The sequence below is a fragment of the Acinonyx jubatus genome, chromosome B1 (genome assembly GCF_027475565.1).
Source record: "Acinonyx jubatus isolate Ajub_Pintada_27869175 chromosome B1, VMU_Ajub_asm_v1.0, whole genome shotgun sequence".
Classification (NCBI taxonomy): domain Eukaryota; kingdom Metazoa; phylum Chordata; class Mammalia; order Carnivora; family Felidae; genus Acinonyx; species Acinonyx jubatus.
In genome coordinates this window covers 112,440,215-112,464,568 of record NC_069382.1, presented here as the reverse complement: position 1 = coordinate 112,464,568, position 24,354 = coordinate 112,440,215, and the positions used below count along the sequence as shown (strand labels likewise).

Sequence of the window (24,354 nt, the reverse complement as noted above, 5' to 3'; positions counted from 1 at the left end):
CATTAGGACTGTCTAGGCCTTGATGCCAAAAGATGCAAGGACAGGGTGGGGAGGGAGTCCTTCTCCACAGGCTCAAACGAAGACGCTACCAAAAGCTGAGTGCTTCATCCTTGGGGTCTGCAGCCGAGCCCCCCACCTCAGGCTGTCCCCGGTGGGAGGGGCCCAGGAAACAAGCCCCTTCCTGAGGCTGAGGTGGAGGAGAGGAAGGTCAGCTCCAGCTGTCCAGGCCAGGCCGGGGGCAGCGGAGCCGCTCTGTAGGAACAACCTGGGAATCCCCCCTGCGTATCGAGTGATACCATTTCCTTGTTCAGAAATGCTGAGGAGTCCAAAACGATGGGCCGGAATAGAAAGATCCTTCTCCCCCCTCCCAAGTGTTGCTAGGAAGGAGCAGGACCTTTAAAATGTTTTCAGTCATTACACAAGATTTGAGAGAATATCAGAGATAAGTTTTGCAAAAGGTAAACAGAGGCAGATTTTAATTGCAAAAAGTGCCCCCAGAGCAGCACCCCACACACCTCATGCCAACTGCCTAGCCCTGCTGGCCGGCCTTGGGGCAGACTGTGACAGAGTGCTGTTATTTCAGGGCGTGAGATCTAGAAGCAATGACTTCTAGAGCAGGAAGCAAGCAGGACAGAGCTAGTCGGGCCTTGTTATTTCAGAGCACACTGAGGCCCACGGTCATTACATGACTGGTGCATCACGACCCCTAGAGAGTACCTGTGCCTCTGGGGGCCTGTGGGTCACAGCCTCATGACTTTGTGACTCTGAGGTGGCCTTGTCTGCAAGGAGTTGGTGAGGGAGAAGGAAGAAAAACACGGTCTGCTGAGCATGGATATGCCAGGCACGGGACACACGCTCTACAAGCTCAGTGGCACATGATCACAACAGCCACCATCCCGGAATTCTGCCCGCCTACAGAAATTGGGGGTGGTGTGAGGTTAAACAACCTAAGGTCACCCAAACTACAGGTGGCAGGACTCACTGCTGAGCCCTAAACCGCTGTGCTCTCTACTGTATCTTGGGGCTAAACTGTCGTTCATTTTCTTCTCCTACCTTCCAATCATCCATCTGCCCGTCACTAGTCAATAGCACGGCGGAGGTGGGCTGCATCTAGACTACCGCCCACCCCAGGATATTATGCTCTGTGAGAAAGCAGGATGCTGAAGAGAACAAGAGGCATAAGAAGTTAACTGTGAAGTTTAAATCTCCTCAAAGATTGCAAGTGTAACCTACAGAAGCCAGCTCCAGCCCCTTGTAAGCAAACACCACCCAGTGTTTGAGAAAGAGGAGAAATGACAGTGTGTGGTTAGGGAGGCTGCCACTGGGTCGTCTTTCTGCAGCTAGGTGTGTCCTTAGTCCCTGAGTTCGAGACCAGTCAGTCTGCCAGCCACAAGCTCTGAAGCAAGGAGGTGCCCAGAGCCCAGAGGAAGGGGGTCAGTGCGGTGACGGGTCTCTGGCCCTGTTCTTGGATCCAGGCTATACATTCCGAGGCAGGGTTACTGAATCCATGCGGTTTCCTCCCCTGTGGTTATTCAAAGTGAATTATCAGTGAAAGCGGACTTGGGCAACGTTGAGATGATTCTGAGGCAGGCGTGTAACTATTTAACAAACTGCTCTAGGGAAACTTCTGGTTTCTATCTGCAGCTGTCGGTTTCCCTTCCCGATGGGCCCCTTGTGTCTCCTTCTGTGAGCACATACATCACAACGGGAGGCTGGGCCTCCCCGTGCAGGTCTTACTCGCTTAGATCCTTGCTACTTCTGGAAACAACACAGAAATATTCTCGAAGAACTGTTGGAATAAGAGAGCCTCAAAACATCACTTTAGCTCTATAAGACGAAGTACTTCAGGAAGACAGGAACTATGTAGATCCACCTCAACCTCCCATCTCCAAATTCTTTATCCAATTCACATTTCTCTAGAAGTTCTCCCATACCAAAGATGCCAACTTCACCTCCTAAAAATGAGGCAACAGGATCAGTGCGTACTTTCTTTTCAAACCAAGAATTTCCACTGTTAAACACGTGTGTGTGTGTGTGTGTGCGCGCGTATGTCTAAGCATGTGCTTGCTGCACAGGGAGGCGACAGTGCACTGTGGGGTTCACAGCAGAGCTCCAAGCATAGTCCTGGACTGGGTTTGAACACTGGCTTCATTACTCTACCAGGGTTATCTTGGGCCAATTACCCGAACATACCAAACCCTGGTTTCCTCATCTGTAAAATGGAAACCGTAAGTCCCCACGCTTCATAAAGTGGGTTTGAAGGGATAAAAGGAGACAATGTGTGGTGAGCTTGGCGAGTGCCTGGCATTGGAAGGACACGATAAGGGTTATTACTGCAGTGGGTGGAGACTGGGAGTTAAAGACAGATCCAGGTTCGAACCCGACCCTGCTGCGCCCCAGTCACGTGACCCTGGACAAGTCACTGGTGTTTCCTCATCCCTGTCCAGGGCTGCCTCAAGACTGGCATGGGGTAATCTAAGCAGAGACATCTAGCAGAGCACCCAGGACACAATATGTGGACCAGAAACATCCGTTCCATTTCTGATGCTCCAGCCTCAGCATACTTGGGGGAGTGAGCAGAATTCATACCATTTATAGAGCTTCTGGTGGAAAGTACAGACCAGTAGAGAATTCTGCAAAACCTCTCTTATGAAACATAAAATATCTCTTATGAAACACAGTATCTCCAGACACACAATGATAATTGAGAAAAGTCATCGCAAAAGGGCAGCCAGAGAGGTCTGTTGTGATATTCTCAAAGAACGTACCTAAAATTTTAGGAAATTTCAGGTTAGATATGAATTCAAATGTAAGCAAGAAGATGAGCACTACTGTCCCACTGAGATGCCCTCACTGTCCTCTCATTCTGCCAGAAAGACACAGTGACTTTGCCGAGGCTCACGGATGGTTTTAGGCAGGCTCCCCTCACTCATCGGGAGCTCGGCTAGCCGCTAGCCGGCAGCCTCAGGTCTAAAGAACGCAGCTGGGGAAAAGGAAGTAAAAGAGCCTCAAGCTATCACAGTGCCGTCGAGGAATTCATGCGCAGAAGCCGCCCCCTTCCTTCCAAGATCACCCTGCATACACCAACGCAGAGCCCATTTACTTTTAACTTCTAAATTATTCAGATATACTTCTTTTTCTGGTTCCCGAAACCACACAACAGATCGGAAGAATGTGTTACCTTAGAGGAGGGCAGCGTCTCAGGAAGGGAAGGTACAAAAATGATAAAGGAGTAGATTTCTTAAAATCCCACATTATCTGCGGTCAGTTAGCATAGTGGCAAACAGCACCGAGTCCTTGTTACCATATACTATATGCACCGTAGAACAACAGCATGAGGTACTAAGAAATATTTAATTTGAAGGAGAAAGAGTTGAGCGGCACTCAAGAGTTAAACAAATTACATGTTTTGATACTTAAAGAGGGAAACCTACAGTTCTCTGGGAAACCATTATCCAGAAGGGCTCATTTCCTCAATAGCTCCAGATGGCTCAGTGAGAAAACCATTCTTCTTAAACCAAATTTGTCCAAAATAATTTTCTTATTCTATAAACTATTCTTAAGTGCACTGATCTTAATTTCATGCTCTTTCATGAACAATACTAAATATTACATGTCCCAAGAGGGTTTAAATGAGCCTCTCCCTCTCCTATTATGAGCAACTTTGCTGGCCAAGGGTCCATTTCTCTGTTTCAGTTTCCCAAGGCAACTTAAACACATTTCTGGCTCTCCTGACCACTGAAGAATTGACACTGTAGCACAGGAGAGATTTTAAAAACCTTCACCACAGGGATGAGTGTCTCCCCACATCTTCACTAAAGCACGGCTGCTGATCTAACAGATCCCAGTCACCGGCTCACTGGTGAGCTGCAACAGACACCCGCTGGGTTGCTGCCTAGCCCCCTTCTTGATTATCCCAACTCCAACACCCCCCACAGTGAGAGCAGTGTGCCCCGATGGCGATTTTGTACGGTGTGACCGTTCCCTCTGGCCATAGCGGATTGTGGACCGAGGCAGGAGTCTGACCCATGCTGGGCTGACTGGAGTCCCTTCTCTGGAATTTGAATCCTCATCTCTTTGGGAGACTGACACTGCCACAATGTGTCAGCTCAGGAGCTCTGGATACATGATCAAAGAACTGAGAAAGTCGATGTACAGAAGGGAGAAGAGAGCAGTTTTCAGGGGCACATGTAAGAGCAGGAAAAGTCCATCTTCCAGTCCTCTCTCTGGGTCATTTGCACTGTTGTCTTTGGCTTCCACAAGATGCCACTGCATCCTTCAAATGGACTTCCCCGTTCTCCTTATGCCAACATGGGCTGTCTCTTCTTGCCATCAAAGGCCCCCGCACTATGAGTCAGCATACAGCGTCCTGAAGAATGGTCAGAATTTGAAAACCTGCACTCCGCACAGCATTTAGTGTAGCCACACAGTGTCATTATGCAGCCATCTCTCTCTCCAGGACAATGTGACCACGCCTGCCCTTCCAGCCAGACGTCTGGATTTTCCTTACTGAATGTTCTTACTAAGAGACATTATAGTTAAGTGTCATTGCCTTGTGAATTCTTTACAGGTTTCTACTAATCTGTGACAAGTTCAGCAGGAATTTGAGGACAAACATAAGAGGAAGGAAGACAGGAGTAGGCCACCGCCTCAGACAGGAACATGTCTAGGGAAGGTGCCATGTGGGAGTGTCTCCGGGCCATCAAAATCTCCATTTCCTAGGAAAGCAACCTGCTGACCCAGACAAGACCAATGCCACACCAGCGACTGCCTGGCAAAATGTCAGGCAGGAAGTCCCCCACTAGGCAAGGCTTCCTCCTTTTTTTTTAATTTATTTTTTTTAATTTTTTGTTTATTGATTATGAGAGAGAGAACATGAGCACATGCATACAAGCGGGAGAGGGGTAGAGAGAGGGAATCTCAAGCAGGCTTTGCACTGTCAAAACAGAGGCCGACATAGGGCTCGATCCCATGAACCGTGAGATCATGACCTGAGATGAAGTCAAGAGTCAGACACTCAACCAACTTAGCTGCCCAGGCGCCCGGTCAAAGGGCTGCAGCAGGGGTGCTTTGGGAGCGCGAGCAGGGTGCCCACTGCAGGCTGCACGGCCAGGCCCTGCCCCCATGCCGTGTCCTGCGATGGGGGGCCGGTCTCCCTGATCGGACAGCCACCTGCCACCAGGCTTCAGGCTCCCTTCCCAAGAGCCCCGAACCCTCACACATCTCCTGCTTGTTGAGTGACACTTCAAAGTATTTGACCATCGTGTCTAAGCGTGGGACAAAAAGATGAAGAGTGGAAAGCAGGATGTTATTTTTTCCTCTTTCCCATTTTCAAAATGTTAATTTTTACTTGGAGACTCTGAACAAGCCTGAAGGTTTTTGTTTCTGACTTTATTATTTTGTAAGAGCTTGGTTTTGCTTTCTAACTGGCCATGTCAACCGGAAGCAAAGAGCCAGAGGCTTGCTGATACCTAATGACTCCATCTGCTCTCAAGGCACAGAACTCAGAGCGAAGATGAGGCACCAGTGGCAAGCTCGCAGGGTGGGCATCAAAGCCTGTACAAAACACCGTTGTCCGTGAGACCCCTGGGCACAGATGGCTCCCTGACTCCAAGAGGGCACGGCTTCGGAAAGACCCTCAGTCCCACGGCCGGTCCCGGAAGTGTCTCCAGCCCCATGCTGCAGCGCTGTCAGGAGGCTGCATGAGCACCCGGGCCCCTAGCCCTTAGTTAATAAACAGCCCATCAGGCTCCCGAGCATCACCCTCAAATGGAAAGCTAGAGATGTAAAGCTAAGCACTGTGCAATTAACTACTGCATTCTATACTGCACTAGAAATTACCTCTCCCACACACCTCTTGGCCCCAGGGAAACAAAGCCTCAAGTAAAAAACACATTTTAATCTCAGGTTAGCAAGTATACAAGGTAGAGATTACACCAATATCCAAAACCTTAAGTTTTTGTGAGTATGTCTGTATGTGGGTATCTGTGTGTAGCTCTCTGTGTTTAAAAGGTGTTGTTTTAAAGATAGTTTGTTCTTTTAAACTAGCTCTTTGATGTTATATAGTCAAAAGGAGTATGTTGAGATATCATAAAAATCTTTTCAATCTATGTAAGTTTAAGATAATGGGATTTTTTCATTTGTTAAAGTAAATATTAATAAGCCAATTTGTAAAGGTATGTTTTTACATTAGTAAACTTGGAGTGATCATTCTCTCCAGCTTTTCAAAAATTTTAATTCTTCTGTAACTCCCATGAATCTCGATTAAGTAAGGAAGGAAGGCAAGTTCAGTATTTGATGACAATCTCTGACTTCTGACAAACTCTCGAGATGTTACATATTCCAAATAAACTTGGACCAAAACACTGGAAATTCCCAGCAACTTGATCACTGTTCTGTCAATTCCCCTCATGGCTACACAGCTCAAGGGTTACTTACTCCAGAAAGGCTTCCTTGATCTCACTCTGATGTAGACACTTCTTGTTCTTATTTTAACACAATGTATCCATCTCCTTTATAGCACAGAATGTATTACTTTATAATTCCTATTTATTTTTATGTCTTTATCTTCTGAAACTAAAAGCCCCTCCAGGAGGGGACAGAGTCCATGTGGCAAGTGCCCCACTGCTTAGTGCCATTTCTGACTTGCAGTGGTCCTCGCTGGGTGTTTGCAGAACGAATGAAGAAATGACTGGCATTTACAACAGTGGCCTAGAGCTGGACACAGCCGAACGTGTGCAGGCTCATTCCCCGAGGCCCTGGACTTCCAGCATTCCTACAAGTGACAAGTTCGTCCTAAAAGCTCAGGATGAATTTGGCTTTTTTGGAAGACCACACAGCTTGGGAATCACCTCTACCCTGAAAGAAAGTCTTTTGTGCAGCCCGTTTCTAATTATCCTAAAAGTCACTGCAAAGTGTTGAGACCAGTCAATGCTCATTCGTTTCAACTGATTTCACCAGAGTGAATACGTGTACAAAGGGTGCAAGTGGAAACACACGCGAAGATGGGGACACAACTGGTATACGGGGAACTGTTAAAAGGCCAGTTATGTTGGGCTGCAGGAGACAGCTGCAATGGTATTTCGCACCAAAAACATGAAAGCAGTAAATGAAACGTCTATCTTTCAAGGAGCAGAAATACAAATTTTCAGAGGGCTTTTTTGTTCCCTGAGGAAAGATTTTCCTTATTAAGTGGGGATATTTTCCCTACAGTTCGTTGTCCTATGCTAGTTCAGAGGCAAGAGAGTTCTCTGGCCTTTGTGCTCCATGCATGGTCATCTGAGCTCAAAGATCTAATTGAACAGGACTTTTCTTTTAGGAGGCCAAGAGAGGGTTAAGTTCCACTGTGTACCTAAGAGAAATAAACCCTCTCAAAATACATCTTCACATTGGAGTCACGATATCTTTGCCTCCTGGGTGCTGGGTTCCATTAAGCTCCACCTCACTGGAGAGGAGATCAGGAGGGATTTAGCTAATACTCAGCAACTTCCCTCCAAACTGAAACCAGTTGCCTGAGATTTCACGCCCCGTCTTTGGCAGGATCAGCTCTAATCAAACAGTTTATCTGTCACTGGTTTGTTTCTAAGGTGAAGCCAGCACTAGTGTGGATGCAGTGTGGCCAACAAGGGGCTCACACCAGTGGAGAACCAGATTCCCTAACCAAAGGCGGTCACGCTGGGTGGAGAAGGGGAGGCTGGAGACGATCTACACAGGAACTGAAAAATAGCCACGCTGTTTACCTGTCATTTTCAAGACCGAACAGGTGCTTTAGTAAGTTCTGTGGAACCACTCCCAGAACGGGGACTACAAACCTGTAAACATAAAGGAGACTTGAGTCTCTTCAGCAACACTGGGAGGCAGTGCAGACCACAGAAGAGCAAAGCAGACCAGGAAGTAGGGCCACGGACACAGGGTGTCTCAGAGGCCTAAGGACCCAGCACTTTCACTGGAGTGGGGAACCGGAGATCTACTGGCTTTACAGGACCTGCCCCAGGCCACACAGTTCAGGAAGGGGCTTCTCTCAGAGCCTGGGTGGCCTCGTTCTCAGTCTAAGTGCTTTCCACAGCACAATGCTCAGTTCCCCGGGTCGTTTCTCAGACACTGCTCTGGTTTTCAAGGATAGCAGGTCGTTATCGGTATCACCTTCTCAGAAGGGCTTCGTGAGCATGACACCCAAAGCAGAACCCCGCCCAAGTCAGTCCCTGTTTTATTTTTATTACTGCACTCCTATTTTTCTGTTTACTTTTTAATAACCACCCTCAGCAATGTGAGCACTACAAAAGCAGGGACTTTCTCTGCCTCACTCAACACTACTTTCAGGTCACAGGACGCTATCTGACATTAGTTAGGGGCTCAGTAAGTGCTCAACGTTGACTAAACAAGTCAACTACTACCCTTACAGGAGTTTCTGAATTCCCAAAACAAAGGGGAAGAGTGGACAGCACGGATACCACCATTCCTGATTTCCTGAAATCCTTATGAATGCAAATCAGAGCTCCTCTCTGCTCTACAATTCTTATCAAATGACTGCCAGTGCTGCCTTCAGAAGGAGGACAGTGTGGAGGACAGTGACTTCAAAGGCTGTGGGACTGGCCCAGCAACAAGAGAAACACTGGGGACTCTGATTAAGTGAAGGAAACCACCAACTGCAGCAGCTGCTGAGAAGTGGGGTTGGGGAGGGGGGGTAGGGGTAGGGAGCACTTTGCTTTTTCTGGGCTAGAGTAGAAAGGACACTTTAACTTTTAGAAAAAATACGGAAGTGACCGGAAAGCACAATGATAGCTATGACATTAAAAAAGGATGTGTGAGATAAATTGTAGGACTCAAATATACTCCACCTAATCTAGTCTAAAATACTATATACCGTGTTAATCGTTAAGGACACAAAACCAAACTATGAAGTATAGACACACATTTTTGCATGATTTGTAACAGAAATGGCACTAAAGATTTTGGTGCAAACAGAAGATGGAGTGAATCAATGAATGTCAGTCCTCAGCACACTGCACTTGTGAGGGTTTTTCCATTTAGAAGCAGAGCATGGAAAGGCTGCTGTCCGTACCTAAGGGTTAGTGATTAAAAGGACAACGTTCTTTAAAAAGAAAAAAAAAAAAAGAATGCAAAAATAAAGTACAAAAGCATGTGTATGTGCTTGCAACCAGAATACCTTTACTACGACACAGGGCCTGCGACTGTCCTCTCTGTGCTCTTAATGACCAAGCCGGGAGGCCAGCTCAGAAGAGGTTCCTCCATGAACAGCCATTAAGTGGAAGTAAACATGGACATTGTCTGTGATACTGGTTTTTGGGTCCCTTGGTTGGTCATCTATACGAAGGGCAGATCCTCTTTTCAATCAGGGAAAAGGCTGCCACTCAGTATTTAGAAGCATTTTGATATCATTAAACTATAATGATGGCATTGGAAGAACCTGGGGAATCTGAATAAAGATCATGAAAGTTTCACAGAGGAGAGGGCAACTGAGGTAGGTCTCAGTGAGGGTAGAGGGAAGAAGGAAGGCATATAAGATAAACAACCACAGGCCCTAGGTGCCACTCCCGTTGTACAGTTGAAAAGAAAGACTGAAAAGCTGAAGTGGATTGCCCCGGCAAACAGCTGACTGAAAATTTCTATTTGGCATCAAAATGTCTATAACTTTCTTTGGGAAAGTCCACTGAAATTTCAGCACCAAAGTTAAGTTCTACAAGAGGAAGCAGGGGGTCATCTGGTTCTAGCCAAGAACCAAATCTCTGCATGCTAACGCTCTCTCGTGAGGAACACTGCACATGGATCCCTTGCGTGGCAGGGGAAAACAGGCTTTCCAAGCACAGGGACAGCATGTGCAGTGCCCGCAGTGTATGTGGGGAACTGCTAATAGTCTCGTTTGAACTGAGCACAGGACTCATAAGGGCTAGGTTGCAGATGAGCAAGAGGGACCACAGGGAAAACCCAGGACGGGGCAGAGTAAATACATCCGCGCTGAGTGGTTTGCACTTTGTCAAACAAAAAGCACTGACCATTTTTTAAGTTGGGAAGTGACACAATCAATTCGTGTTTTGGCAAAAACCCCCCGGGAGCAACACGGAAGATCAACTGGCAGAAAGGAAGCCTGGAGGTGGGAAGATTTCTGCAAAGGCTATTCTAATAATCCAGACGGCAGGCTTGAGAACCTCAGCAAGGACTGCAGCCATGATGAGTTAAGAGGGAAGATTCAACACAGACCAAAAATATCTGTAGGACCTGGGTGTGGGCTGCTGGAGAGGGAGCAGAATCAAACGTAGCTCCTCTGGGAAGAGCTGCCACTGGGAAAGAGGTCAATGCGCTATGAATTCAAAGGTCAGCTAAATTTTAAGGTCAGTTTACAAAAGCCAGGTTCCCACCAGGGCTGGTGGCTCAATCGATCAAAAATATGGTCACTACAGTAAAAAGACAAAAACAAAAACAAATCGACAACTAAACATTACCTATAAATACTTGACCAGGATCTAGCAATGGTTACCTACCAACAGAGAAAAGAGCCTGATAGCAGAATAGAGTTAATCGAGTCCCCACCCAGATTTTTAAATAACAGGGAAAAAAAAAAAAAATACATAAAGTCCCTCCTTCTCACAAAAAACAGATATATTACTTTTAAGTATCTATATATCATCTCAACTGAGAAGTCTCTACAGAGCAAAACCTTCCAGGTCCTGTGCCAGAACGGGTCTGGGTGCCCCACGTGCCACCCAGGGCTTTTCAGAGTAAGAGGGTGTTTTGCTTGCTGGTTCTGTGGTTTGGTTCTTAGAGCAGGCAGATTCGCCACTGGTGGTCAGTGCGGAATGGTGAAGAGTTAGGGGAAGGGGGAGAAAGATTAGAGGGGCAGAAGGGGAAGGAAGAAAGAAAGAAATGCATACCATATTGCAAAAACATAGCCGGTATAAAAACCATCAGATTTTCTTTAAGCGCTAATTTGATTTTGGTGGGGTTTCCTCTTTAAAGGAGCAGAGTTGAATGCATCAGTATGAGCAAGGAGATTCACAAGCAAGTGCCTCTGTTTATAACTAACGTCAGCAGTAGGACCAGAGAGTCGTTCTTACCATGTTTCAGATGTAGGCAGCTGTCATTCTGGGACCTGTACCTGCAGAAAATTGTGTCTTTAACAAATTTTTACTGAAGAGGTTTTTGTACATTCCAAATACGTAGTAGCTACAACATCAGGTGGGCTCGTTTGCTTTACTTTCTATGGTTCTTATACCAGCCATTTTTATTTGTGCAGTACAAGTAGTGGCCTTACTTTTAATGAAAGAAAAAGGGGAAATAAATAGGACCTCACTCACTGATGCCTTGAATGAATGTCCGGGAAAGACAAACCCTGCTGTCATCATGTTTTCTACTTTCAGAAAACCCAAACCACAGAAAAGGTAGCATATGATAAAATCAGGATAAAAAACTGTTATTGTAAGGAGTTGTGCAAATGGAAACACAGCAGAAGTGCTACGGAGGGTATAGACGATAAAAGCAAAAACAAGACAAAACACCAACAGGATTCCAGGTGACAGGGTTTGGGGAAGGAATGTGTAGACGTACCTTCACGCACTCACATTGAAAAGAAAGGTCTTTTAAACATCTTTAAAGCATTTCAGGAAGGAAAGCAGAGTTTAAAACATCAGAGGTTACAGTTGCAGAACAAAAGCAGTGTGTCGAAGATGCCGACTACTTTCAAAGGTATTTGTCAGAAGCAGAGAATTGACTAGAAAGTCACATGGTGCCTACCTGATGTCGACTCCTGGAGTTTCTCTCTCTTCCTCTTCTTTTTCTTACCCTGGAAGAAGCCAGGCACATGGTCATGTTACACACTGGACTATGAACACATGGACGAACGGGATACAAATGTACAAAAGGCAAGAAGTCAACCAAGAAGGGTGCCTCATTCTCTCCCTTTCCCATCTACACCTAGACACACAGACCGAGAGAACGAGAGAAAACAAATTGTCACCTCCTTGTGACCTTTGTCCCTACAGCTTCTTGAGTATCAGTACTGACAGTGGAAGTGGTTTCCCAAAGCCACGCCAGGCTGAGGAGGTCCTAGGGCCGTGGCACCAGATACCCGTTCAGAGAAAGCCCACTTAAGGAGGCAGCCTATCACTGACCACCATGCTGGGAACCCACTTCCGGCAGTTCATGATCAATCTTCCTTCCGGTGAATTGTACCATGTAATTAAAAGTACATGACATTAGCTGAGGACCTCTTGTCCCCACGGCACAGGTATGACATGATCAAGGATAGTGGCAGCAAGGTAAGATAGAACCTGAGAAAATGGAAGGTAATTTCAAAGGCTGAATTTCTGGCAATCAAGGACCTCGTTTCCTAAAACAGACACGAAAACGTGCAATCTTAAATACATTTGCAAAATCACCTTCACAGATTTACAATTTTAAGTTCCATTTATACTGGTCTACTCTTGCTTTTCTTCATGATTTCCCCTAAAACATCATTGTAATAGGTAGGGCAGAGACACAGTATCTGTTTGATTTACGTGAACAGTAAATGGCCAACCTGGATTAGGATAGTACTTTCAAATAACTTTAACAGAACACATATCTCATCCAATATCTCTATCTTATGGCTGCCATAATAATCACATGAACAAGGAACAAAACGTAAAACTCTAAGATTACACTGAACATACTATGTGTCTATATTTTTACGCATCTCAGGATAATTTTTCTTCGTGTCACATGACCTTGACCACTGAGGCTTTAGAGCCTAGTAAGGCTGACTCACACTGTCCTCACAAAGAGCAGATATTAGCGACCCTGGAAAATGGCATATCAGAAATAATGGAGTTCTCGTTAACATTATTATTAAAGTACTCTGGGAGAAGGGGAGCAGACAGAGGGAGAGTATGCTTCTCACGGGCTTCCCCGGTCTTCATTTCAAACGGCGTTACTGTGGTTTTCAGAAGATGCTATGACGTTGCTTCATGTGTCAGGAACTTCCTCCTCCCTTTCTCCTGCTAGCTCCCGTTTGCCCTTTAACATCATCTCAAGTGCCAGCTCTTCCAGGAAGCTTCTCGGCTCCACCCCACCTCCCTGTCCCATCCGCCCCTCCCCTCCCCCCTCCGGCAGACTTCACCTCCTCCCAATGCCATAACTGGCTGTGTCCCTGAGCCCCCCTCCAGACGGCCCCTGGCTCCAGATCACAACCTGAGTGTGTCAGCCTCCTCTGCAGCCCTGTGTATGTCCAGCATGTGTGACTGTGGCCTGAGGTGGAGGACTGCCAATGCTTTGTGAAATAGCCTCTACTGTAGTCTAGGTATAAACCAGTGTTAATGAGAGAACCAACATTTTATGGTAGACAAAAAGACCGGAGTAGTTTGGATGTACTCGTGTCAACTTACACAAAAAAACTCATTTGTGTGCGGTAAATATAAAAATATTTTTCATTAAAATATTTAATTATAGTTAATACTGGGATTATGAAGCATTAAATTTAAAAGCTCTAATACAAATATCTGACTGAGCTCACCTAAGAAAATATGTGTGCTGCTGATTTATGAAGACTTCAGTTATAAAATCATGATGCTGTAGAATAGAGCATTTTACTATTAAATAGTTGAGACATAATATTTAATGTGATCTCAGTAAGGATGAGGATGCATTCTGACACTAACTGCTACGATACAAGACATGTATCTTGTTTAGACTCCATTTCTATGTTGTTATTTTAAGAATAATTAGCTAAAGTGTATCATTTGATTGACTTCTGTTTGCCTTAGTAATTAATAGGCTTATTTTTCTTGTTATAAAAAATGATGTAACAAAGCTGGGTTTTCCCTTCATTCCGGGGGATCCCACAATCAAGTTATGTGAAACAATTTCCTTTAAAAATTCTGCAGGAGAAAACCTTTAAAGGTAAATTCACATTACACTGGATTTCTTCAACACTACTTTCTTCTCATCTCTCCATATGGACGAAAGGAGAGAGAGCGAGAGGGACAGAGTATGTATGTGTTCATCTCTTTTTAAAGCTTTATCCTTTACCTAAGGGTCAGAAACAGAACCTTCACTCAAAGACATTCAACAAGCAGTGCTAAATATATACAAATCCACAGCACAGCTCCTCCGTGGGTCACATGTGCCCAGAAAGATGCTAATTACTGCCCAGAAAACAGAAGCACGGTTCAGGGGAGAGAACTCTTGCCCTAAAGCAGTCTCCTTAAGGCCCCGGAAAGACTGTGCCAGTCTGCTGCACAGAAGGCAAACTGCACAGATTTGGACAGTCCGGGAGGGCCGGGTAATAACCAGCAGCTTAGCCACTACCTGGCCCTGGACCAATGACTTAACCTGTCCGACCCCTCGATTTCCCTCATCTATGAAGTGCAATAACACTGTTTATCCCCCCGAATTATTATGAGGATTAGAAAACATCACAGAAGACACTTAAGACAGTTCTGGACAATAGGCACACGGCAGTTAGTACAACGGCCAGACGGCAGCTCACGAGGGTCCGATGAGCTGCTGCTTCCAAGTAACAAAGAGCATGGCCCCTCCTTTCTTCGTCATGGTCACAGCCACCGTTCAAGCTCCACATCCCCACCAGCAGTGACTTTTTTCAGAGCACGTTGCAGGAAATAAATGTGTTCCCTAAGTCTTGGTGTCCCATTTTATGGGACGTATGACCTCAGACATGCAGCCAACAGGACCATCGCCCCCAAGGGTCACATGTTAAATTAGATATCGATTAACGGCTTCACCTTCACTCTTTTTAGAAGGGACAATTCCTAGACCGAATATTAAAACTGTCCTAGTTGGCTTTTCTTTTTTTTTTTAATTTTTTTTTTTTAATGTTTGTTTATTTTTGAGAGAGAGGATAGAGCACAAGCCGGGGAGGGACAGAGACAGAGAGAAAGGGAGACACAGAATCCGAAGCAGGCTCCAAGCTCTGAGCTGTCAGCACAGAGCCCAATATGGGGCTCAAACTCATGAATGATGAGATCATGACCTGAACCAAAGTCAGACGCTTAACCGACTGAGCCACCCAGGCGCCCCCTGGCTGGCTTTTCTAATGCCAGGCTCACATGGAGCATGAAAGTGATCTATAAAATTTTAAATTAGGAGCTTAAATAATCAAAACTGTTCCCTTCCATAAAATATAAAACTGAAATATATAATTTATAATACACTTTCTCAGTAATAGTCTTTGCTATATCAAGACCACGTTAGTAAATTGTTCAAATTCTAAAGTAATAAAATAAAGTAAGGCCCTATAAATGGGGTATTTTTGGCCAATTAGTATAACTTAAAAAAATATAATACCTATTCCATCTGAATAAAATACATAATAGATATCAAGGTATGTTAAAGTGAAACAAAAAATTTTTTTAATTTTATTTTTGAGACGGCGAGAGAGAAAGAGAGAGAGTGAGCATGAGCAGGGGAGGGGCAGAGAGAGAGGGAGACACAGAACCTGAAGCAGACTCCAGGCTCTGAGCTGTCAGCACAGACACCAACGCAGGGCTTGAACCCGTGAACCGTGAGATCATGACCTGAGCTGAAGTCAGACACTTATGGACTGAGCCACCCAGGCGCACCTCCCCGCCAAAATTTTTTTAATCCAGTTTTGATTAGCCTGTGGCAAAACAGTCACTTGAATATATTCTTTTTAAGAACTGTAAAATAATATCCTTTTGAAAAGAAATTTGACAGTGTCAAAGAGCCTTTAAAATATATTAACTCAACAATTGCACTACTGTGAATCTATCCTACAGAAATAGCAGCCCTAAACACAGAAAAAAAACTGTTATGCATGGATACCTTCATTGTAGGATTATTTCCAATCACCAAAAAAAAAAAAAAAAAGCAACCTAAATGTCTAAAAAACAGGAAAAAATCGTTAATTGTGATATTCACTCAAAATACTATATAGCCATTAAAATCAATATGTAGAAACACTATGCCATAACAGAAAAATGCTTATTATATATAAGAGCAAGCATGACACAAAAGTGTATGTTATACCCACACGTACTTATATCCAAGTAAAAAAAAAAAAAAACATATACGCAGAAAAAATACCTGGAAGATACCGTAACTAGTCATTACTAATGTTGCCTTTACATGAGGAGATTATGGGCTTTTTAAAAAAATCTTTTTCAACATTTAATGGGAAGGTTTTTTTGGATTAAAGTTTTACCTAAAAAAATGTACTATATAACCAAAGAAAAAAAAAATCATGATCGCTCAAAGCTTGCAAATATATCCAGGAAATCTTTATTATAAAGTTCACTAACTTCCAAAAATAGGAAGTAGTACCAGCAATACATATACAGTAGTCCCCGCCTGCCTGTAATTTTGCTTTGCATGGTTTCAGTGGCCCCAGTCAACTAGGGTCTGGAAGCAGAAGGTCTTCCTCCAGACATAGCGTCAGAGGGTCAACAGTAGCCCAAACACAACATCACAGCCTAAGTCAGTCACCTCACTTCATCCCATCACACAGGCATGTTGTCATCTCACATCATCACAAGGAGGGTGAGTGTGGTACAAGAAGATTTATTGCTAATCGCTCACTGTGCCTAATTTACAAACGGTATCATAGGTGTGTATGCACAGAAAAAAACGTATCTACAGGGTTCAGTACTATCCGTGGTTTCGGGCATCCACTGGGAGTCTTGAAACGTATCCCTGTGGGTAAGGGGTGATGGGGGGGCTACTGTAGCCTGAAACACATTTCCCTCACAAAAGTGGCCGAAAGAAAGAATGGGTGAGAGGAGAGAGCTGTTGGTAGGATGAAGAAGGAGCTTACATAATTGTCTCTTGCAGACCAGCCTGGATAGAGCTGCATATGTAGCTGTCTTTCCTTCCGTGCTAATTCATAATATTTAGCCTGCTCTTCACGGGAGAGGGCATGCCACTAAAACAAAAAGAAGAAGGGAAAAAAAAATTAAATGAAAGTAAAATAGCAACAATATTATATATTCCATGTTTCAAACATTCAAGAATGAAGATAATAAGCACTTAGACTCTGATTTATTTTTAAATGGCAGAAGGGCAAGGGCGGCAGAAATCCACTTGGGAGTCTGGTGGCTAGAGTGAAACTCAAACTTTGCTCTCTCTGTCCTGTTCTCCAGTATCACATGAAACACATCAAAGGCAATTAAAGAATACGAAGTAAAATGATCTGTCACTCACCCTTTCTCTTTTCCAATATAAATTGGAGAGAACTTTCACTGGTGACCTCAACACCCAACTCAGCCCTTTCTCATAGTTTGTACCATATTCTGATATTTGAGACTGAGCACCATGTATTTATGCAAAATGTGATAAGTTCCAGATGTCTTTTCCACCCAGATGCATCATCACCTCACACGGACACTTCCCACTGTTATATGAAGAGTCTGAAACCTTCATCCTATGAGCCAGTCTACAAAGCAAGACCTCAAGTCAGTCTGTCTGATTCCCCTCACCCTCTCCTCATACTTGTAGAAATCCCACTGTCTAGAGGGAGCACACGGACAACCCCGTACAACTGCACGTGTATTCCTTACGGCTATGGTTTTAGCTTCCTTCTGATGGGAAGCAAGGAGCGTTGTCCAGGGTTATTCTGCCATCTAGAAGCTGACCCTGTAGTATCTAATTTAAAGAACGTAAGGGCTGATACCCTGCAAACTTTCCATGTCCCTTTTAATAATTGCCATAATTATGTATCACAGTAAAACAGCTTATGTGGGCAAGGCATCCGTTTGGGAATTTAAGTGGCTTATGTTTGCACACAACTTGCTCCAGGTCCCCTGGCAGGCAGTTTTCAAGTATTTTCCCCACTTCTTCAATGCCAGGATTTACCAGTGAGCCTTCTGGGAGGAACGGCTGGGCACTGGAGGGACCAACTGGCCAGAGGGGATGGCACGGAGGCACGGGAGAACAGACCTGACCCACACCACACACGCCCACGCTCTGGGTTAGCTCCCGCCTCCCCACTCCTGCTCACCCCCAGCTCTAGGGTGCTAGGAGATTCTTTCTCATTCATGGCTGCCCTGCCTATTGATTTTAATTTCCCTGTCATAGTTTTAAAAAGTTAGAGAAAAGAAAGGTGTGGCTAAACTGGGGAAAGGATGGAGGAGTGAGGGAGAGAGGCAATGAGAGAGAAAGAGTTCTCCTGGAAGAGACTAAGTCCTCCTCAGTTTGGACCCAGCTCCTGCGATAAGGCTAGGCAGCGTTCCTCAAGGAACAAACACCTGCTGCTCCCATTTCTTAAAAGACCAGGAACCCAATCTCAAGAGCACTTCAAGCACCTTCTGCCACATACCACCCACCTCCCACTCCAGCCTCCGACACAGGCAGTGCCCAGGGGCAGGGCAGGGGATTCTGGCTCCTCTGGAACCAGTGCTTCTGTGCCTGGGCCTCTGCGTTGGATAGGCCAGAAGGCTTATTTTTTAATTGCTTTAGAGGTGCCGAGTATCAAGTAGCTAAGAAGCATGACTCATAGCAGGACTTGGTCCAGCTTGAAGGCAAATCAGGTAGTATGTTTTTCTTTTAAAAAATGATGGGGGGGGGGGTGGGACAGGCACTGGGGAGGTGGCAAGAAAAAAAAAACCTGAAAAAAGCTACGTGAGACACAGTTCTTTGTACTAGCAGAGTAAGCACAATTAGCAAAATCAAGCCGAAGAAGGAGGCATGTCTGGGGCAATAGTGTGAGTTTGAACCAGGCTTCTACCAACTGCTGGCTTTCCTAAGTCTGGAACACTGACCCAGTGCTAGAGACTTACACAGGAAGGGAAACCAAACTGGACACAGTGGAAAAGATCAGCCTTGACTGTTTGTTTGTTTTTGAGAAAAGACTAACCATCAATATCTACACAGTTCTGGTGCTAAATATGGTTGGCAAAATGTTAACCAAAAAGGAACAAACAGGGAGACAAAAAGGGAAAAAAAAAAGTAAAAGCATGCTTTTTATAAATGTGTTTATTCATTTGACAAGTCAGAGTGCTCTTATACCAATGTAATATACATCAGTATAATTTCACATAGTTTATGGCAGCTTTATAACTTGCTGAGAAAACCTGGAATAAGTTTTATAAAACTTCTCTCTCAAAATACATATGGAGGTTGGGTCTTCCATGAAATCAACCAGTTATTTTTCAGCTAAAACAGGACACAGGTTGACAAAACTGAGCAAAATGCAAGGAGAAAAAGCAGGCCACAAACTATATACTTGAATTTCCAATTGCTTTCAGTTCCCTGATATTTCTAATGCATAAAATCTACCCACATATAAAAGACCATTTACCAGAGTAAAATGGTGGGTAAAGCAATGATGTTAAGGCTTTATTAATGTAAACGAAAACAAAAAAAATCTAGTACAAACTAGAAAGATAGTCTTTCTTTATAGGAATTTCGGCAACACAATGAGCTATAAAAATACTTTTCTATGTCTTGCTTACTGAAAATTTGAGTTAATCTTTTAAAAAACCAAATTTCATTCTCAAGATGTTGTTGGGAAAATACTCATTTAACTTGGAAAAAAAAGTTTATAGTTCCAACATAAAAAAAAATTCTGACAATAAATTTGCAATAAATGGACTTCCTTTAACACCCTGGAAGGTCTGAAAAGGCTTATTTTAAATTAAGATTTGTACTATTATTATTTATAACATGAAAAAGAAAACCTTAATTCAAATGACTGACATTTCTTTTTTGAGATATGTTGATGATGAATAAGAATCAAAAGATAAAATGTTCTAGGATGGATTTAAGTTCCACTTTTAAGAATTCTAATTATCTCAGTGTAAAACACCTGATTTTAAAGCCAGGAACTTTAAAGAAACAGCAAGGACTACCCTGCCAGAGGGAAGTGATGAGAGGACAGAAAACCTGATCTTAATCAGAGATCGCAGAGACCTATAAATAGAAACAGGTGTCCAAATCAAAGACAGAGAGAGACCCCAAATGAGAACCATCCTTTAGGACACACGCTCTGATCTGGGGATCGTTAAGGGAGCTGAGAAAGTAGCAATTGTTGGAAACGTGCATTAAAAATAGGAAGCAAACCTCCGTATAATATCCTTACTTGCTCTCTTGAGCAGGAAAATAATTCCCACTGGAGGGCCAGGGGACCTTTAACTCAAAAAAGAAAAAAAGCTGAGAGTTTTATTCAAACTGAAAGAAGCACATCAACTCTTCTTTCCCTCCGGTTTCTTCTTTTAAAGGGTCAGGGGAATGGTCATCGGCCTTTAAGCTTTTAAGGTGAGGTTCCTCAAAGATGATGGGAATCATTTATCTGCTATGCTCTGGCTTGGGAAATCACTGTAATTATTGTTATTAAGTGTTTAAGAATCCACAGGGAGGGACAGTATTATACACAGGGCACCAAGAGAGCTATAATCTGCCACCACACCCTACCCCCTGAAACCCGGGTGTCCTGCAGATTGGAAATAACTGCATTTTTATTCTATCCAACAGGAATCAATAATGCAAGTAAGCTGGCTTCCCTCCATCTGTTCACATGGCCTGGAAACCTCCTGAATGTCTTACGTTACAAATGTTGAAGCTTATTAGGTTTGTATCAAACATGGTAAAAATTATCCACAACAACAGCTAAAACACCATCCTCTAAGTTTCACAAAGGTTGTCAGACCTTCTTTGCCTAAATGTTCATTTACAAATCATGAATTCCTTGAGAGGCTGCAAAAAACAAATGCACGAGGTCGTGATTTAAGTAGCTATCACACATATATGAAGAGCATCAACAAATTAAAATGAAGCATTTCTAAAATTATAATTTCCCCACCATTCGTCAGATACCTAACGTTTTAAAACCATTTCAACCCTGAGAAAAGCACCTGGAAAGATTTACTAGCCTATGGGCCCGGTGGATGGAGAAAGAAAGTGTCCGTCCTACTTGTAGCCTACTTCCTGGTATACAGGTGATCTGAAAGATATCTTGGCATGGGTAAAAGAAGGAATGAAAAGAAAAGGGACAATCCAGAAATCATGCACATACACTTTAAGAACCAGAGAGCAATTTTTCTAGAATAAAGATTTCTCTGGCCCATATAAATTCTTCCAGTTAAAAGCTTCTGAGTAGAACAGATCCACTTCTGTCTTGGAAGGAGTGGCCACGTGCATTTGCCAGGGTTCTTGCAGAAGCTTGGCTGGTACTACATGGCCTTTCTATAGCTCCCTATGTGGGCTAAGTGCTTTCTTGCTTCAGACGGTTGTTCACACACCTGTCACTGCACCTGGGGAGGGTCCGTCCATCTCTCCCCACTAATCACTTGGTTAACTTCTACTCCTCATTCAGGTCTCAGTTTGAATAGTATTTTCTTAGAGGGGCCCTTCCCTAGCTCCCTGTTACTCTTTCTCATAGTCTTACTCTTTACGTTCACAGTATTTATCACAATTTTAATTAACCACTGGGTAATTATCTAATATCTGCATCCTGTCACAAACCTTTAAGTTTCATGAAGACAAAGACCATATCTATTTTATCCAGCAATTATTATCTAATGCCTACCAGAGTACCTGGTACATGAAAGACACCCAATAAATGATAATAGGGGGAATGGTTAACATTTACAGGAGGTTTTCTATGTGCTAGGTACAATCTAAGTTGCTTACAATGCACTCTATCATTTAATTCTCCTAAAGATTATTAGCCTATCTTGTTCTGTTACTTCCCAAAGTGGCTGGTGATTATATAAATACATTCTATGACTACCTTTAAGGAAACAGTTCCAAGGTCACCATAAAAATTTACATATCCGCTCACCCCCAGACTACTTACCCTTCTGCCCAGAATCTGGTTGATAGCTGCACTTTCTTTTAGAGTACACTCAGCTACAACATTCGCTCTCATTTCTTTCATGTATAACATAAAAGCGTTCAGAGGCTTCTTAATGTGAGGTCTTTTTGGCTCCTGTTCCTTTCTCTGTTCATGCTGAGGCTTCCTAAAAGGTGGTTGGGATGATGTGGGGGCAGGGGGCAGGGAGGGACAGAGGAAGGAAGAGATGGGAGGAGAGAAGCAGAGCACCTGTTCATGTCACCAGTCAAAGTCAGGCCAGGGATAACCCTCTAGAAGGGTTGTCAGAACAGCATTCACTTAGAAGAACAACTCATTGGGAGTAAGGATCCTTTGGTTTGAGAAAGTTTACCTATAGTTATGGAAGTGTTTGACACAAAATGTAAAAGGGTTTGTGAAGATGCTCCATCTAGGACCCTGAGGCTGAGCTCCTTGGTTATCTCAGGAAAAGCTGAACACATAGTATGGGTAGTTATTCCTCTTTCAGAACTGAGGTTCTTAACTTTTTTAGGTCAAGGGCCCCTTTGAGAAGCTAATCAAACTCTAGACTCACTCCCCCAAACAAATGCGTGTTGGCTTTGCCTACATGTGCAGGGGTTTTATGGACTATCATATGCACCCTGCTACCCCAACCTCCCATCCTAGTCTACAAATCCTAGATTAAGAAACTCATTCACTAATCTCTTCAGGGAATTTAGTCCTGCTCGAACAGCCTGGGACAAACCCTGGCCCGACTGGGGGATCCTAGGCTTGGTTGTCCCTTTCCCTTGAATTCTGTGCTTTCGAAGCCTCAAGCAGGGTGAAATGCGTGTCCAGAAGGAAATACATGGAACTTTCTGGTCTACTTCCCTCTGGTACCATCAGGTGCTCCCCAACAATCAGAACCCAATTTAAAACTTGGTAGTAGCTTTAGCAGCTCAAGATTATTCAATGCCCACACTCTGAAGATTACTCTGTTTTGGTGAGATTCCCTTGATCTTCTGGGGTCTGTGCTCCTTTCCAATCTTAAAATCAGCACAGTGAGAATCAAGCTGCCTAAACTCCTCAGGGTCAGAACTTTCAAGGCAGAGCTACACTGATTTTCATACTAAAAGAGAGGGGGAGATATTCAACGGTAGCAGGAAGAAATTGTGTTCAAATCCTCACAGTATCTTAAGGTATTCATAGGTGAAATCAGATGTGTACTCACACGTGCATTAGGTCACTGTCAGTGTGGGGATGTTCCTGTTTGACCTGAGGCGTTACGATAGCTGGATGAGGGATGCCAGTTGTGTGGGGACCAGGAGGACCAGGAATCATATGATGGGAAAACCTAAAAGAAGGAAAGGAAAGAAAGCATATGTACTAGTGGCTGTTGTAGCAAAAGGAGGCAGAACCCTGAAACATTCTACTAACTGCTAATGACTGAGAGTGAAAACACATCTTTATACACAGGAGTATTAACTATGAATTGGAGTGGGCCAATAATTAATTTCTTTCTGTATTCAGGTGGAAAATATTTATACTTATTCCTCATATAACAGGGGTTTTTTTTGTTGTTGTTGTTTTGTTTTGTTTTTTCAAACTAATAGAATCTGACATTTTTCCTGGGAGGGCTCTAGGTCCTAGAATTTAAAAAAAAAAAAAAAAAGAGTGACTTTTCTTGCAAAGCAGTTTTTAAAGAAGGATTCCAGTTTAGTGTAATTGCTGGAAATATAACACTTTATTAGGATTTAGCTTTTTAAATGATTTTTAAATACTAGCTAAAGACACCACATTAAAATATCTCTGCGTACATTCCTAAGCAAACCACCACATTAAATAAATCTTCTCATATTGTTGGCTTCTTGATTGATAGTAGGAGACAATGAGAAAACAAGGGACTGGAAGGGTTTTTGTTTTTTGTTTTTTTAAAGCCCCCAATTTAATAAAGTTGCCATCAACATCATTGAAAACAATCTTTTACACAGAAAGTAATGTTTGAGAGATCTAGCCTTATGGAAAACTGATAATAAAATTAAGGGGGAGGATACAGTTCTGCACCAGGTAAAAACTACGCATGCTAAAGGCTTTTCTCCCTAGTATGCTAAAGAGCATAAAAAAAAATTTTTTTTTAAATATCCACCACCACACAAGCCAAAGGAGGGTAACTGCCATGCAAGAAAAATAAAAGAGAGTACTTTCAATAAATGCTTTGGATAAATTTGAACATCCTGTCGAAATTTTTGCTTTTCAAACTGCTTTAAAGCTAACATTTAATTCAACAAGAACAATGTTCTCAGATCTTTTATCACATCCAGCACAATTAATTCCTTCATCTGGGAGGGAAAGAAGGCACTCCACTTGGATCAGAAACAAATTTTTAAAAATTAGGGAGGCATGGGAAAAATACAAATATTTGATTAAATAATGATGCTCTGCTACTTGGATCGTTTGCAAAGATACATGATGCTGGTTATTTGCATGGGAGAAAATCCTGTCATCACAGAGTTCTTACGATGTTAAAAGGGGTAAAAATATATTTGGGGGGAAAGGTATTAACTTCATGCCCTCCCAACAAGCTAGATTTCCAAGTTGCCGAGCAAATAATGATTTTTTTAGAA

The 24,354-nt window shown here is 43.4% G+C and overlaps 1 protein-coding gene across 8 annotated transcripts in view; it reads right to left on the bottom strand.

The window, feature by feature from the left end:
• The window catches only part of LEF1 (lymphoid enhancer binding factor 1), a 122,246-nt gene that overhangs the window by 8,081 nt on the left and 89,811 nt on the right, over positions 1-24,354 (bottom strand). For 4 of the 8 annotated variants that reach the window (XM_053217076.1, XM_015081864.3, XM_027062022.2 and 1 more), the window contains 5 exons: positions 22,962-23,084; positions 21,758-21,920; positions 16,781-16,888; positions 11,749-11,797; positions 11,073-11,113 (listed from right to left, as the gene is read on the bottom strand). In XM_053217076.1, coding sequence (XP_053073051.1) covers positions 11,079-11,113; positions 11,749-11,797; positions 16,781-16,888; positions 21,758-21,920; positions 22,962-23,084 — 478 coding nt within the window. In that variant the 3' untranslated portion in view covers positions 11,073-11,078. Of the gene's footprint in view, positions 1-11,072; positions 11,114-11,748; positions 11,798-16,780; positions 16,889-20,041; positions 20,656-21,757; positions 21,921-22,961; positions 23,085-24,354 lie in introns of those variants that run through there. The other 4 variants (XM_027062016.2, XM_027062021.2, XM_027062025.2 and 1 more) reach the window with 2 other exon arrangements.